We start from the raw sequence: 17,202 nt of genomic DNA, 5'->3' as shown, positions 1-17,202 counted from the left end.
TAATGGAGCCACAACCTCAGAATACAGGAACTGGACTATGGCAAGTCTACAAGTAAGGGCCCGGGAACTAAACCTGAGTTATCAGGGAAGAACGAAAGAGCAACTGATCGAGGTACTGGAGGAGATGACCCTGCAAAGCGACCATGAGGAGGGCTGCCCCCAGGAGACAGTAGAGATACAGGAGTGGCAGGTACAGACCCAAAAGAGCAGATGGGTTGTTTTGTATGAGGAGGAATTGGCAGTGCTGGGGCTAGGAGCAACTGCAGAGCAAAGGAGTAGAGCATTACAGAGGGCTCAGGAAACGGAGAAGGAGGAACAGAGAATGGCGCATGAAAAGGAAAGAATGGCGCATGAAATGCGAATGGCTGTGATAACTACGCGGAATTATAATCAAACGTCGACCCCCAGCCCAACAGTGAGAGAACCACCATATGTCTCCCATAAACACTTCAAGACCTTTGATGAAGCGGCTGGGGATGTTGATGGATATTTTCAGGACTTCGAACACCAGTGCCGCCTGATGGAAGTCCCAGAGAAGGATTGGGTCCGGTATCTGGTGGGGCACCTACGAGATGGGGCTGCGGAAGCTCTCAGAGCCATGGACCCTAGTGATCAGCGGGACTATGAGGCCATTAAAAGAGCGGTGCAGAAGTATTATGCAGTCACTCCCGAGACCTACCGAGTTCAGTTCCGCTCTTTGTCTTACAATGGGGGAAGCTCCTTCCACATGTTCGCCCACAAGTTGAAGCAAGCATGCAAGCGCTGGCTAGAAGGAGAGGAGGCTGTCACAGTCGATAAGATCCTCCAAGTCATACTTAAGGAACAGTTCTTTTCCCAGTGCCCCGCTGAGATCCGTGAGTGGGTGCTGGAACGGAACCCAGCCACAGTTGAGCAAGCTGCTTCCCTTGCAGATGAGGGCCTGACCATCAAGCCGCAGTGGAAGAGGTTGTTTGCAGAGGAGCGGAAAACTACCACAGTCCGCCAGACACCCTTCATCCAGCCACCCACCTTTCGTGTCCGGCCTCAGGATTACAATTCCCCCTCTACCCCTGCCCCAGCCCATCGGCCTCCAGCTATGAACAACCCTGTCCCTAGACAACGACCTACTGGAAGAATGCTAGAGCGCAGATGTTTTGGGTGCGGGCGGCCTGGACATTTGCAAGCTAGTTGCCCTGTTAACATGGGGACACGGGCCACCGTGGCATCCCAGCCTATTCACTACCTGGGAACCACCCCTAGGACTGAAAGTTTGGCCCCATTTCCAGATGACTCCATGAATGACCCATCTGTTCCACCTCCAGGGGTCTATGGGATTCAGCCTTCCGCCACACATCCTGCAAACCTTCAGCGGAAGCACTTGCAGGAGGTCCTCCTGGATGGCCGAACAGTTGTTGGATTCCGGGACTCGGGAGCTTTCCTAACGGTAGCGGACCCCCGAGTTGTGCGACCCGAGGCCCTAGAGGAGGGCCCTGGCATTTCTATCGAGTTGGCAGAGGGTACTCGGAGACGTATTCCTAAAGCTACCGTGGAACTCGACTATGGTTATGGACCAAAACGATGCACAATTGGTGTGATGAGCGGGCTGCCGGCCGATGTTCTGTTAGGCAACGATGTTGGAAATCTACAGTGCCACTTTGTGGGAGCAGTGACCCGAAGCCAAGCTCAGAGAGACGCCAACATGGATCGACCGGATTTTCTGCCAGATGCCAGCCCTTCAAACCTACAACTTTACCATTCAGTACCGCCGAGGGAACCAACACCAGAACGCAGATGGGTTATCCCGGCAGGAGGACATATGACCTATAGAGACTGATGTGCATTCCCCAATTTACCTGTGTAGGCCAATTGTGTCATGCACATGTTTTGAGAGGGGGAGGGGTTGTCACGGGATGGTTAGAGTCTATACTATAGGCAATGTGTAATATATATTTCATGTGGAATGTATTCTCTAACCTGTTATATACATCAATGTGTAGTTGGCTGATTAGGGTCTAGTGTGTTAGCACATTGTATGCAAATACCTCTAACTAGTGAGGACAATGGGTGGAGATAATCTGATCAGTGTCTCCAAGAAGATGTTGGATGGTGCACTGTCCATAGTAGACAGGGAGTCTGCTCTCCTTGGCATAGGTGAGGGGGGAAGGATCTGTGACTCAGCCCTTCCCACCCACAGATATAGGATGTAACAGTCTTAGTATATAGTTGTAGCTAGCAGTTAGTATGTGTTAGCCGGCCTGTGCACAGCTCTGCAGAGAGCCAGAATTTAGTTACAGGACCAAGGAACCAAAGTTATCATTGGATTGTGACTTCTGTGGACTTATTGTTATTACGGTTGATGTGACCGCCGCCGGCTACTAACTTTGTGGATTACAATAAATTGCTGTTGTCTTGCGTCCGTGTTGATTCAAAAGACCATCCGGAGGAAGACGTATACCTTTGCTCCGTGACAGTCATCATTATGAGTTAGCCATTAAGAAAGGTATCAACTACTGAAGATTCTCAAGTTTTTTTGATTTTTATATTTCCTACCCACTGGCTAACACGGTACAAAAAAAACCAGTAGCTTATAGTAATTAATGAATTTTTACAGCAGTGGTCATTGCAACAGTTACCCAAAAGAGCCCTAGATCTATTAGGTATGTACAGTGAGTTTCAGAAGCTGGACATATACGTTGATCAAGGAGGCTCTCTCTCCTTAAAAAGAAAAGCCCTTTAAAAAATACATGAGCAAATAAGTTGAATTACAAATATCTGTATGTATGTATTGTTAGAATAGTGTGAACAACGGCTCAAGTTCCTTTCCATGTAATTTATAAGAGAACATGAGGTTTTTTTTTTTTAAAGAATATTGCATTTCTGCCATTTGTACTGTGTATTAATACAAATTCTTACCTATTATTCCTGCTGTAGTTGGACTTGCCCCAAGTGATTTCATATGATGGTTCAGTAATGGCACTATCATGCTTACACCAAATAGGTCCTAGAAAAAAAGGTAAATTTCTTCATAATGTATAGATTTTACAAATCCCAGATATAAAATGTTAATTCCACTTGATGAAACGTTAATGTATATCATTATTTATTCAGTCTAAATTGTATAGATTTATTGCATAAAAATGAAAGCATTCCAATGAGATCACATGATAAGAACTACAGGATGGCTACAGACTTTATTTACTTAACAGTCAGGGCCGCAGATACTGTCCCGTAGTCTCTAGATGCTGAGAGGCAGCTAAAGGTCTCACTGTCACATATACAGTGGGGCAAAAAAGTATTTAGTCAGTCACCAATAGTGCAAGTTCCACCACTTAAAAAGATGAGAGGCGTCTGTAATTTACATCATAGGTAGACCTCAACTATGAGAGACAAAATGAGAAAACAAATCCAGAAAATCACATTGTCTGATTTTGTAAGAATTTATTTGCAAATTATGGTGGAAAATAAGTATTTGGTCAGTAACAAAATTTCATCTCAATACTTTGTTATATATCCTTTGTTGGCAATGACAGAGGTCAAACGTTTTCTGTAAGTCTTCACAAGGTTGGCACACACTGTTGTTGGTATGTTTGCCCATTCCTCCATGCAGATCTCCTCTAGAGCAGTGGTGTTTTGGGGCTGTCGCTTGGCAACACGGACTTTCAACTCCCTCCAAAGGTTTTCTATAGGGTTGAGATCTGGAGACTGGCTAGGCCACTCCAGGACCTTGAAATGCTTCTTACAAAGCCACTCTTTCGTTGCCCTGGCGGTGTGCTTTGGGTCATTGTCATGTTGAAAGACCCAGCCACGTTTCATTTTCAATGCCCTTGCTGATGGAAGGAGGTTTGCACTCAAAATCTCACGATACATGGCCCCATTCATTCTTTCATGTACCCGGATCAGTCATCCTGGCCCCTTTGCAGAGAAACAGCCCCAAAGCATGATGTTTCCACCCCCATGCTTTACAGTAGGTATGGTGTTTGATGGATGCAACTCAGTATTCTTTTTCCTCCAAACACGAAAAGTTGTGTTTCTACCAAACAGTTCCAGTTTGGTTTCATCAGACCATAGGACATTCTCCCAATACTCTTCTGGATCATCCAAATGCGCTCTAGCAAACTTCAGACGGGCCCGGACATGTACTGGCTTAAGCAGTGGGACACGTCTGGCACTGCAGGATCTGAGTCCCTGGCGGCGTAGTGTGTTACTGATGGTAGGCTTTGTTACATTGGTCCCAGCTCTCTGCAGTTCATTCACTAGGTCCCCCCGCATGGTTCTGGGATTTTTGCTCACCGTTCTTGTGATCATTTTGACCCCACGGGGTGAGATTTTGCGTGGAGCCCCAGATCGAGGGAGATTATCAGTGGTCTTGTATGTCTTCCATTTTCTAATTATTGCTCCCACAGTTGATTTCTTCAATCCAAGCTGGTTGCCTATTGCAGATTCAGTCTTCCCAGCCTGGTGCAGGGCTACAATTTTGTTTCTGGTGTCCTTTGACAGCTCTTTGGTCTTCACCATAGTGGAGTTTGGAGTCTGACTGTTTGAGGGTGTGCACAGCTGTCTTTTTATACTGAAAACAAGTTTAAACAGGTGCCATTACTACAGGTAATGAGTGGAGGAAAGAGGCGACTCTTAAAGAAGAAGTTACAGGTCTGTGAGAGCCAGAAATCTTGATTGTTTGTAGGTGACCAAATACTTATTTTCCACCATAATTTGCAAATAAATTCTTACAAAATCAGACAATGTGATTTTCTGGATTTGTTTTCTCATTTTGTCTCTCATAGTTGAGGTCTACCTATGATGTAAATTACAGACGCCTCTCATCTTTTTAAGTGGTGGAACTTGCACTATTGGTGACTGACTAAATACTTTTTTGCCCCACTGTACTACAATTCTAAATAGTGCAAGGTAGGTAGGAGCCTTATTACATATATATGGCACTGGGTCCAGAAGCCTCAGGTTATGCCTCTGCTAGCAGTCATTTCAATATTTTCATAAGACTCTTGCAGAGAAGTCTAAGGGGCCGTTCACACTACCGTCGGTGTCCGACATGTAGTGTCCGCTCCTAGTGTCCGCTCAAAATCTGTCACGGACACTAGGAGCGGACACTAGATGTGTCCGTGACACCTGTCATTCACTTTAATGGGCATCGGGTGCGTTCTTTTGCACTCCGTGCCCGTCCTTCCCTGTCCGCAAGAGAAGATGTCCGACTTCTCAAGCGGACAGATGAACCCTGCATGCAGGGTTTTTCTGTCCGCTTGAGAAGTCGGACATCTTCTCTTGCGGACAGGAAAGGACGGGCACGGAGTGCAAAAGAACGCACCCGATGCCCATTAAAGTGAATGACAGGTGTCACGGACACATCTAGTGTCCGCTCCTAGTGTCCGTGACAGATTTTGAGCGGACACTAGAAGCGGACACTACATGTCGGACACCGACGGTAGTGTGAACGCCCCCTAACTTTACAGAGTACGTGAACATTTCACTTCCCAATGTCATTCTCTCACATGTCCAGGAAGGTTACAAGAAGGCAAAAACAAACAGTACCATTCAAGTTCTATCCTGTTGATCAAGACAACATGACAACTGTGAGTGAGTGGAATAGAGATTCTTCAGCCTGGCAGATTTAATATAATTTGCACAGAAAACTTGCAAATGTTGTATGTGATTTAAAATTCTGGCCCACTGGACTTCTTAAGATGGTCCAGAATTATTAAGAAGCCTAAACTTATTAATACCTATAGTACATCTCATGCCATAAGAGGAACTGAATAACAGTGGTGTAGGGAATGGCAGTCTTAATAAATTACCCCCCATTATATATACGTAATACATATCTGGACAGTGTAGTTAACAGCGCCAGAACACAGATAGGGTCAACCTCTACAGCCACAGTAGCAACAATGCTGATGTGTAACTATTAATCAAACACCGGGCCCTATAGCAGGCTTTTGACTTGTACTTCCCCCAAGGCAAAGTGTCCTCCTTACAGGCCTTCACACAGTTTAAAGCCTCATTTACACATAATATAATGTCCCACAGTCAGGGCCGGCTCCAGGTTTTTATGGGCCCTTGGGTGACAGAGCCTCAGTGGGCCCCCTTGTAAAGGAGGCGGGGGAGTCGAGACACTGTGCGTCGCAGATGAAGCAAGTGATGTCACACAGGAGTGTGGCATCACCAACGCCATACCTCCCAATTTTTAAAGAGTAGAAAGAGGGGCAAAATGCTCTGCGCGCCACGGCAAATTTGCTCCACCCACTTTTATGTTGACTCCGCCCATTCTCATTCATTTATCATGTGCTCCCACACAGTATAATCCTCCTACAGTCACCCGTAAATTATATGCCCCCCCCTCCATCTCTCCCCCAGTTTCATATACACCCTTCCTCTGCCTCCAGTTTCATGTCCCCCCCTCCATCTCTGTCCCGTTTCATCACGTTCTCCCCCTTCATCTGCCCACAGTTTCATGTCCCCCGTCTCTGACCCAGTGTCATACTGTTCCACCCCCCCATCTGCCCCAGTGTCATGCCGTTCCCCCCTCCTCTTCATTTGCCCCCCTCCATCTCTGTCCCCAGTTTCATGCCGTTCTCTCCCCACCCCCTCAACTTCCCCAGTGTCAAGCCGTTCCCCCCCTCCCCTTCATTTGCCCCCCAGTTTCATTGGGCCCCCTCCATCTCTGTCCCCAGTTTCATGCTGTTCTCTCCCCACCCCCTTCATCTTCCCCAGTGTCATGTCGTTCCCCCCTCCCCTTCATTTGCCCCCCCAGTTTCATTGGGCCCCCTCCATCTCTGTCCCCAGTTTCATGCCGTTCTCTCCCCACCCCCTTCATCTTCCCCAGTGTCATGCCGTTCCCCCCCCTCCCCTTCATTTGCCCCCCCCCAGTTTCATTGGGCCCCCTCCATCTCTGTCCCCAGTTTCATGCCGTTCTCTCCCCACCCCCTTCATCTTCCCCAGTGTCATGCCGTTCCCCCCCCTCCCCTTCATTTGCCCCCCAGTTTCATTGGGCCCCCTCCATCTCTGTCCCCGATGAGCTGAAATCGGGACAGGCAAGTGCTGGGGCGGGCAAGTGCCGGGGGCCCCCAGAGGCTCTGTGGGCCCCGGCACGTGCCCGACTATGCCGTGCCCTGCCCACAGTGGCCCCTTCACACATTCATGTCCCATAGTGGCCTCCATACAGTATAATACTGGCGTTTATGCTTCTGGATACCCAGGCCTTCCGTCACCAGATGGCAGCTGGGGCACCTCCCTATTCTGGTCCTAGCCATTACTACTTCTCTTGGTGTGCTGTCCCCGCCTTGCGCCTGCACGTGTCCCATAACATCAGTCGAGCCCAGAGTTCCGCGCTTTGCTGCAAGGTCCACTTGACCACTGACAAGCGCCTGCAGTCAGGGATGCTGCTTATCTTTAATGACAGGCCGGGTGAATGTAGTGGAGTCTGGGCCCGGGGTGCAAACTGGGGTGGCCTATCTCCTCTCCCAGCCCAAAATTCATGGCAGGGGTTCTCTGAAAGCCTACTCCTGCACTAGCTGGAAACACTGTACCACTGGCGTGGGGAGATGTCAGCAGGCCGTGCTGAAGCTCATCAGCTTGGGGGACAGACAGCTCACTGCCTCCGAGGTCAGGGATGCCATCCAGGATGATATGGCAATATGGTTTTCCCCGCTGCACCTGGGCCCAGGCATGTTTACGTATGTAATAATGGCCAGAACCTGGTAGCAGATCTGGAGCTTGCCAGACTCAAACACGGTCCACATATGGCCCACGTTTTCAACTTGTTGATGCAAAGGTTCTTTGAAACCTACACCATTGTGCCTGAAATACTGGTCAAAGTGTGGCCATTTTCGTAAGTGAAAAGTAGCCTCTGCTAGGCTGAAAACATTCAGAGCATACTCCTGTCATCTTCACACCGTTGGCTGGTGGAGGAAGACGAGGGGGATGAAATGGCATTTCATGTTACTGTCCCACACGAGGCTTGAGGGTGAAGTTCAGTGCATCCCATTGCTTCAGCACGGATGGTGTGAAGAGGAGTGGAAAATGGAGGAAATGGAGAGTGACCCTTACAGTTGGGGGCAGCAAAGTCATGCCAAGTAACACACTGGCACACATGGCTGACTTCATGTTGGGTTGCTTTTCAAGACACAAAGGCATAGTTCACATCATGGAGAGCAAACAATACTGGATTGAACAAAAAATTGGATTGAGCTGATATAGCATGACTGAATTGCTGTGTAACACACTTAGCTTTTGGGGGGTAGACCCTTAAAAATTGGATTCAGCGTACATAGCCTGACTGAATTTCTGTGTCTCCCAGGTAGGTTTTGGGGTTACACACCGTGAAAAACTGGATTGAGCGTACATAGCCTGACTGAATTTCGGTGTATACCACAAAGGATTTCTGGTTACACACCGTGGATATCTGGATTGAGCATACATAGCCTGACTGAATTTCGGTGTCTCCCTCCTAGGTTTTGGGGGTACACACCCTGGATATCTGGATTGAGCGTACATAGCCTGACTGAATTTCTGTCTCTCCCACCTAGGTTTTGGTGGTACACATCTTGGATATCTGGATTGAGCGTACATAGCCGGACCTAATTGTTCTGTATCCCTGTTTTGGGGTTACACACTGCCTGAAAAGCTGGTTTGCACGTATATATAGAAAGAACTAACTATTTTGTATTCCTGCTATTATTGTGGGGGGACACCCCTAATAAAAGCTGGTTTTATCGTATAGCAAGAAGTAACTGCTGTGGATTCCTGCTATTTTTTGGGAGGACACCCCTAATAAAAGCTGGTTTTAACGTATATAGCAAGAAGTAACTGCTGTGGATTCCTCCTATTTTTTTTTTTTTTTTTTTGGGGGGGGCACCCCTGAGAAAAGCTGGTTGGAATGTATATAGCAAGAAGTAACTGCTGTGGATTCCTGCTATTTTGTGTGGGGACACTCCTAACAAAAGCTGGTTTGCACGTATATAGCAACAAGTAACTGTTCTGTATCCCTGTTTTCCACCGTCCGTGGAAAGCTGGACTCCTGTCCCTGCAGTGTATAGCTCTGAGAAGAGCTGTTGTTGAGCTATCTGAAGCTAATGCCTATCTAGCCCTCAGCAGATATGTTTCTCTCCCCATCTCTGACCGCAAAATGATGAATATGGCGGTGGCTGTTCTTATGAATGGGAGGTCACATGTTTTCGTCAGCCAAAGGGTTTTTTCATTTTTTTTTTTCCAATGCCTCCGTTGTCATAGTTCCTGTCCCACCTCCGCCGCACAGTTATTGGTGCAAAAAACGTGCCAGGGAAGGTCGGAGGGGATACAAATTTTTACTGTATATGCCGTGTGGTATTCAATTGGGAACGAATACCTCGAACGGCCTGATATTCGATCGAATACCTATTCAATCGAACGGTGTTCGCTCATCTCTATTGTCTACAAATTTATATATTGCTATTTTTGTGGGAAAATCCCTTTAAATACTTCCACAAAGGTTGGTTGGGATGAAGTGTTTATTAGGAATATATAGAGGAATATATGCTGTTCCTGTTTCTGCCTTTACCCATATTACGTAGCCTGCAACGACAATATTACTCTGCATAATATAGATGTGGGCATAACAAACTCTTGGATTCCTCTGTCCTAAAAGAGAATTCAACATACAATGAGCAAGAGCAGACTGACTCTTGCAGAATGAAAGAGCACAGTAAAAATAGCAATGTATGCAAGGTCATTTACGCATGTTAAACCTGTACCACACCATGAAGAGAACATGCCAGGACCAGCTAGTGGTAGCTGCCGCCATTCTCCATTCTATATATTACCATCTGTCAGCAAACAGTAAATTATATACATGCTCTCTGCATTTCAAGTGACCTTCAAAAGCTACTGAAGAGCTGACATGACTTTACAGTAGACCACACAAGGCCATGGTAGCCAATAAATAACACTTGGATGTGGCACTAAATATTAATTTTTACCACCGGTGTACTCAGATGTGTATACAAATGGAAAAGTACTGTAGATGACAGCTGCCATTTTGAACACTCAGCTTCTCCCAGGCTTCCCTTTATTATATTTTTGGGTCTGAGAAGATCCTCAGAGTATAATAATGCTTCATGGGTGATAACCCCAAAGGTTTCAGGCTTGGGCCTAGCCCAAAACTTTTGGAAAACTTGGTCAAATCTAAGTCTAAAAAGAAGAGGGCAATATATTGTGTTAGTGTCTAAAAAATGACAATATATTGTGTGAGGACCAAATAGAAGAGGGCAATATTATGTATGAGGGCTTTAAAAAGAACAAACTGTGTGGGAGCCAGCAAATGTGGAAGTATACTGGGAACCAGTGCAGGTGGCAACATACTGTATGAGGGTCAGTAAAGTGTTATACTGTGGAGTGGGGGAAGGGTGGGGGCAATAAAGGGTTAAGACACTGGGGACTGGTAGAGGGTATGTTATAATACATATATATATATATATATATATATATATATATATATATATATATATATATATATATATATATTAAGGGGGGGGGGACTCAGGCAGCAAAAAGACAAGGTTCACCCCTGGAGCCAGTTAACTTTTTCCTATAGCTAGGCAAAAAGAGCGCTCATAGATGCCAAAAAAAAAGTTGGTTGCCAGCAGCACATTTCTGCACACATTGGAAAACTGCCATAATTTTAGCAAATATTATAAAGAAGAAAACAACACCATACTGATACAAAGATGTTTTTCTTCACACATCACCTTCTTAATTGTTATCTACCTTTAGTTTTCTCAGATAATAAACACATTATTTACAGCCTTTTTTGGAACACCTGCCTCACAAGTACTGTTGCACCCAAGGGACCAACAAGAAGCTTTCATGGCAACTATTTTACTTAAAACTTCTATTGTTTTGGACAAATATAGCAATTGTTGTAGTTACTTGGATGCATTTCTCAGCCTTGACATCAATGACAACTGTTAAACCATAAGGATATACATGTATCTAGTCTGTATGTCAAAATGCATTTTTAAGATCTCAGTAAATTACCTTAAAATAATAAATTGATCGTATCATACAGTACATTATAACATTGCGTTAGCATTTCTCAGCACTATGATATTGATGATCTATCCTCATGATAGGTCATTAATATCAGATAGGTGGGCACAACACCAAGCCTCACCACTGATCACCTATTGGTAGAGGAGACAGACAATTGCAGGACGAAGCTCCAAACAGGCAATGTGAGTCATGGCCATGATATGACAAGCCTGTGAAGAGGAAGAGTGCTCAGACTGCTTTGGCAGTGCCAATCTGATAGTTATCTTGGAAAGAAGTTATTCATCAAAACACATTCCGACTTTGAACGGGTTTATTTTGTGTGTGTAGTTAAAAACTGATATGAAGCCAACATCTTCTAAAATGGCTGGGCAGTTATGGAAGCCTGGTATCAAACTGTATGTCATTGAAGGTAAGAATGGGTCACTAGGGTCATCTAACATGTCATGGTGGAAGGCTCCAGATGTGGAAGCCAGCATTGCCTTACTTGTTTTATGAATATGTTGCCAAGTTGTTATGGAAAAAGTGTAAAACAAAAATGGGTGAGTTGTTATGGAAACCTTGTGTCAAATTGTGTGTGGGAATGATGGACCTTTGAGTTTCTATTAGATATTATGGTTGTCCAATGTAATATGGAGGAAGGTCCTTGATATGGAAGCCAGAAGTTTAAGATTTGCATTTGTGGAAATGTTGCTGGCTTGTAATTGAAACCCAATGCCATATTTGCTTTGGTGAATATGTTACTACCTTGTTATTGAAACCCTCGTCTAAAGCAAAAAATAGCTGAGTTGTTAGAGAAACCTGTGTATTTGTCAGTAAGGTTAAGAATAATGGACCTACAAGCTTCTAATGGCTAACACAAGTCATCTGATGTGGTATGGAGTAAGGCCTTTGATGTAGAAACGAGTGCAGGCATATTTGCTTTTCCTAATATGTTGCCGGTTTGTTATGGAAACATAGTGCAAAACAAAAATGGCTTATGTGTTATAGAAAGCTAGTCGAAAACTGTGTGTATGTGAGTGAGGCCAAGATTGAAGGGCCTGTAAGTTCTATTGACTAATAAGAGTTATCTGATATGATAGGGAAGAAGGCCCTTGATGTGGAAGCCAGTGGTGCTACATTTGTTTTTGTGAACATGTTGAGAATGATAGGTCCTAGAGAGAACGGAAAGACTGGTCTAAAACATTCGTAAATGTTTAACTACGTGCTTTGGTGCAGATTGATCCAGTCGTTTAGTCGTTCATAAAGAACAGACAACAGAAATGCATATATAAATAAAACATCCAAATTGATTTTTACAATTAACGTCTAGTTTGTTCTACAACAGGTTTGCGACGTCGGATTCCTAGTCCTCTATGAGCTTGTCTAGTTACATGAAAGATGTGCAACAAGGACAGAACATGCCATGTGCATTTTAGAACACTTATTCAGAAGGAACGATCTTAAAGAACATTCCTTGGACTTTGCCTGGCAGCTAACTGCTAACTTCTAACTAACGTCTTCAATGTAAAGTAGCTTTTAACAGCCAGTAAGGAGTATCTCATTAAATCTAAGATTCTTATATGGTTAGCCATCTGTGGGGGGTTTACAAGTCTCATGGTGGTGTATCCTATCTTTCCACTTTGTGCATATTTGGTATTTATCAGTTTGTGGACACAGTCACTAGTGTACTCTAGTTGTGATAGAATGTCAAGATTTTCTGCTTTTTATGTTCTAGTTGCCATGTTCCCAAGAGCTAGATGTCACAAAACAACATAAGTGAAAAATAACAGCATAGGTTTACTAATAGACAAAGTAGCCAGACAGATAAAAAAAACAAAACAAAGGAATATAACAGCTCACCTCCTGTGTCCAGAACAAATCTAGATGTCTATGTTACTGCAGCACAAAGATACAGTCAGGATATGCTCAATAGATATATCTATTTGTCAATGAAGAACATCTGTTTTAGGGAGAGCGGAGTGCTGACTTCCCTTTGTGAACTTGAAGTGTCTGAAAATGTGCCAGGTTTATCACAGCGGCTGATGCTTAATCTGACATATCTTTATACCATCTAGTCTAAATTTCTACCACCTGTTAGTTGGCTTACTTTGAACCAGAATTTAGTGACAATTTTAGAACATTTTGACATATTTAAGCTGTGATCGTCTTGCAATCCAATGCAGGGGAACTGGACGATGGGGGGAGTAGTAGTAGGTGTGATTTCACCAGTAGGCCAAATAGGGGCCTGTGATGTACCCGGTGATGGTGGCTGTTCCCCTGGGGCACTTCCAACTGGAGTGGGGTCTTCTCTTTTGTGATGGCGTTTGTAAGGGCCTTAATGGTAAGTGTAGGAAGAACTCAGGAGGCAGCAGTTAAACCAATGATGTAACTTTACGGAGGTAATAATAGAAAAAAATGCACCTTTCTGGAAGAGAGTAGTAGTCGTTGTTCCACTGTGGTTGACAGGAATCAGACTTGGTCAGAGGGGTGCCCAGGAATAGATGTTAACTCAGTACCTTTTATCTCCACTTCAGTAATGAATATAATCTGCCACTATTTATGTGAGGGCTATATGTGAATTTGCCTAGCCATAACCAAGATAGTAAATATGGGCCAACAGAAGATTATATAGAGATGAGCAAGTAGTATTCGATCGAATACTTCCCCCTGCATAGTTATTGGTGTACTCTGTCGAATACCACGTGGTAAACGCAGTAAAAATGTGATTCCCCTCCCACCTTCCCTGGCGCTTTTTTACACCAATAACTATGCAGGGGAGGTATTCGATCGAATACTACTCGCTCATCTCTAAAGATTAATTCTTCAAGTTTCTTATTTCTTCTTGCCATTCTACGTACACAAGTGACCCTATCCCACCACATATCCATAAGTCTCTGTCCCCTGCCGGTAACTTATGTTACCAAAATCTTTAATATCTTTCTTCTGCAATTTTTTCCTCCTCTTTCAAACAAGCTGTCATAATTCCGTTACTGAAAAACAAAACAAAAACCTCATTTAACCCCTCCTGTGCTACTAAGTACCGACCAGTCTCTACTTTCCCCTTCATCTCTAAACTCCTGTGGAACACTTCAATTAGTCTCACCAGCTATCTCTCCAATAACTCATTTCTGGACCCCTTACAATCTAGTTTTAGTGCACTACACTCTACAGAAACGACCCTTGCAAAAGTCTCCAATGATCTCCTGATAGCAAAAAAGGAACTATTCACTTCTTATTCTTTTGGATCTCTCAGCAGCATTTGACACTGTAGACCTCCTCAATGTGCTCCGATCTCTTGGTTTTCTACCTATCTTTCTGACCACTCCTTCAGTGTCATTCACTGGTGCTATTTCGTTTCCTCGGCGGTTGGGGTTACTCAAGGCTCAGTTCTAGGCCCCCTTTTTGTTTCTCTCCACAGCCCCTATTGGACAAAGCATCAACAGATCTGGTTTCCGGTACCATCTTTATGGTGATGACACCCAATTATGTACTTCATCCCATGATATCTCCCTGGCATTACTACAGTACAGTACAGTGACTGTCTCTCTGCTGTCTCTAATATCATGTCTAGGGTTGAGCCGATCCTGACTTTTCAGGATCGATTTTAAAATCCGATTTCCGATCATTTTTCATTCAAACCCGATCTCGATCCCAATTCCGATCCCAATGCAAGTCAATGGGATTTTTTTTATTAATCGGAGATCGGACGTCACCTCTCCCAGCCCTGTACCTGCCCATACTCTCCTAAACCGCCCACACTTTCCTAACCTGGCAGGGAGGGGGCAGCGAGGCGAAGAAGACTGCAACTGGAGCGGCAGCGAGGCGAACAGCAGCGGAGCAGCCATCTCTGGAGGTAAGTAGCTACTAGAGATGTTACTTTAGTCTCCCATTTGAATGAATGGAGGCAGCCGGCGTGCAGGGGGTTAAGGCTGTGTGTCAGCTGCTTCCATTCATTCCTACAGAATCGCAGCGGAGCCTTCACACTGAGTATACGCTATATACTCAGTGTGAAGGCATTGTGGGAAATACTACCGATCTCTATCCCACCTAAAAAGATCGCTCAACCCTAATCATGTCTTCTTGATATCTGAAACAATGTTTCAAAAACAGAACTTCTTGTGTTCCCTTTGAATACTAACAGGCCTAAGCCTGATATCTCCATTTTCGTCTGAGGTCTCACACCCTGAACAAGAATGCCCGTTGTCTTGGGGTTATATCTGACACAGACCTTTACTTCACTGCACATATTCAGACTCTTACACATTCACCTTGTCACCTGCACCTCAAAAACATCTCCAGAAACCATCCTTTCCTCACTGTTGAAACATCAAAAACTCTCATTGTTGCTCTGAATCTCTCTCGTCTTAACTACTGTAATTCTCTCCTAACTGGTCTTCCACTTACTAAACTCTTTCACCTACAATCTATCCTGAATGCAGCCCCCAGACTCAAGTTTCTGTCAAACCGGTAAACAGATGCATCCACTTTATGTCATTCACTGCACTGGTTGCCTATCCACCATAGAATACAATATAAAATTATCATACTCAACAATCCTTCCACAGGGAACCTCCTTACAACTGCTCCCTTGTCCCTTGACCATAATACCAAACAAGTCCTCTTATCTTGTGTCTCCCCTATATCCGCATAGATTGTAAGCTCTGAATAGCAGAGCGCTCACATTATTTGTTGGATATTTTAATTATTTTAAAAATGATTCATGGGTTCTACAGATATAACCATTAGAGATGAGCGAACAGTGTTCTATCGAACTCATGTTCGATCGGATATTAGGCTGTTCGGCATGTTCGAATCGAATCGAACACCGCGTGGTAAAGTGCGCCATTACTCGATTCCCCTCCCACCTTCCCTGGCGCCTTTTTTGCTCCAATAACAGCGCAGGGTAGGTGGGACAGGAACTACGACACCGGTGACGTTGAAAAAAGTAGGCAAAACCCATTGGCTGCCGAAAACATGTGACCTCTAATTTAAAAGAACAGCGACGCCCAGCTTCGCGTCATTCTGAGCTTGCAATTCACCGGGGACGGAGGTACCCGTCCAGCTAGCTAGGGCTTAGATTCTGGGTAGGCAGGGACAGGCTAGGATAGGAAGGAGAAGACAACCAACAGCTCTTGTAAGAGCTAAATTCCAGGGAGAAGCTTGTCAGTGTAACGTGGCACTGACGGGCTCAATCGCCGCAACCCAGCTTTCCCAGGATCCTGAATGGAATACACTGTCAGTGTATTCCCGTATACCCGATATATACCCCGATACCCGTTCCAACGGTGTGCCCCCCCACCTTCACCCCAGAAATACCCTGCAAGTCCCCTAGCAATAGAATTGGGGCTATATACACCCACAATTTTTACTACTGGTATACAGTGCCATTGTCTGACTGGGAATTCAAAGAATATATTGGGAATACAAATACCCTCATTTCTTGCTACTGCCATATAGTGCCAGTTTCTGACTGGTAATTCAAAGAATATATTGGGGTTACGTGCACCCACAATTTTTACTACTGGTATACAGTGCCATTGTCTGACTGGGAATTCAAAGAATATATTGGGAATACAAATACCCTCATTTCTTGCTACTGCCATATAGTGCCAGTGTCTGACTGGGAATTCAAAGAATATATTGGGGTTACGTGCACCCACAATTTTTACTACTGGTATACAGTGCCATTGTCTGACTGGGAATTCAAAGAGTATATTGGGAATACAAATACCCTCATTTCTTGCTACTGCCATATAGTGCCAGTTTCTGACTGGGAATTCAAAGAATATATTGGGGTTACGTGCACCCACAATTTTTACTACTGGTATACAGTGCCATTGTCTGACTGGGAATTCAAAGAATATATTGGGGTTATAAATACCCTCATTTCTTGCTACTGCCATATAGTGCCAGTTTCTGACTGGGAATTCAAAGAATATATTGGGGTTACGTGCACCCACAATTTTTACTACTGGTATACAGTGCCATTGTCTGACTGGGAATTCAAAGAGTATATTGGGAATACAAATACCCTCATTTCTTGCTACTGCCATATAGTGCCAGTTTCTGACTGGGAATTCAAAGAATATATTGGGGTTACGTGCACCCACAATTTTTACTACTGGTATACAGTGCCATTGTCTGACTGGGAATTCAAAGAGTATATTGGGAATACAAATACCCTCATTTCTTGCTACTGCCATATAG

At 44.5% G+C, this 17,202-nt stretch overlaps 1 protein-coding gene across 1 annotated transcript in view; it reads right to left on the bottom strand.

Moving 5' to 3' along the window:
• Window positions 1–17,202, bottom strand: part of SLC67A2 (solute carrier family 67 member 2) — a 46,337-nt gene that overhangs the window by 14,856 nt on the left and 14,279 nt on the right. Inside the window, exon 2 of the mRNA XM_075262803.1 lies at window positions 2,893–2,980. Within this exon, the coding sequence (XP_075118904.1) occupies window positions 2,893–2,980 (88 nt within the window). The remainder of the gene's footprint in view (window positions 1–2,892; window positions 2,981–17,202) is intronic.

Source organism: Leptodactylus fuscus, chromosome 2, assembly GCF_031893055.1.
Source record: "Leptodactylus fuscus isolate aLepFus1 chromosome 2, aLepFus1.hap2, whole genome shotgun sequence".
Taxonomy (NCBI): domain Eukaryota; kingdom Metazoa; phylum Chordata; class Amphibia; order Anura; family Leptodactylidae; genus Leptodactylus; species Leptodactylus fuscus.
This window is presented reverse-complemented; position numbering and strand designations above follow the sequence as displayed.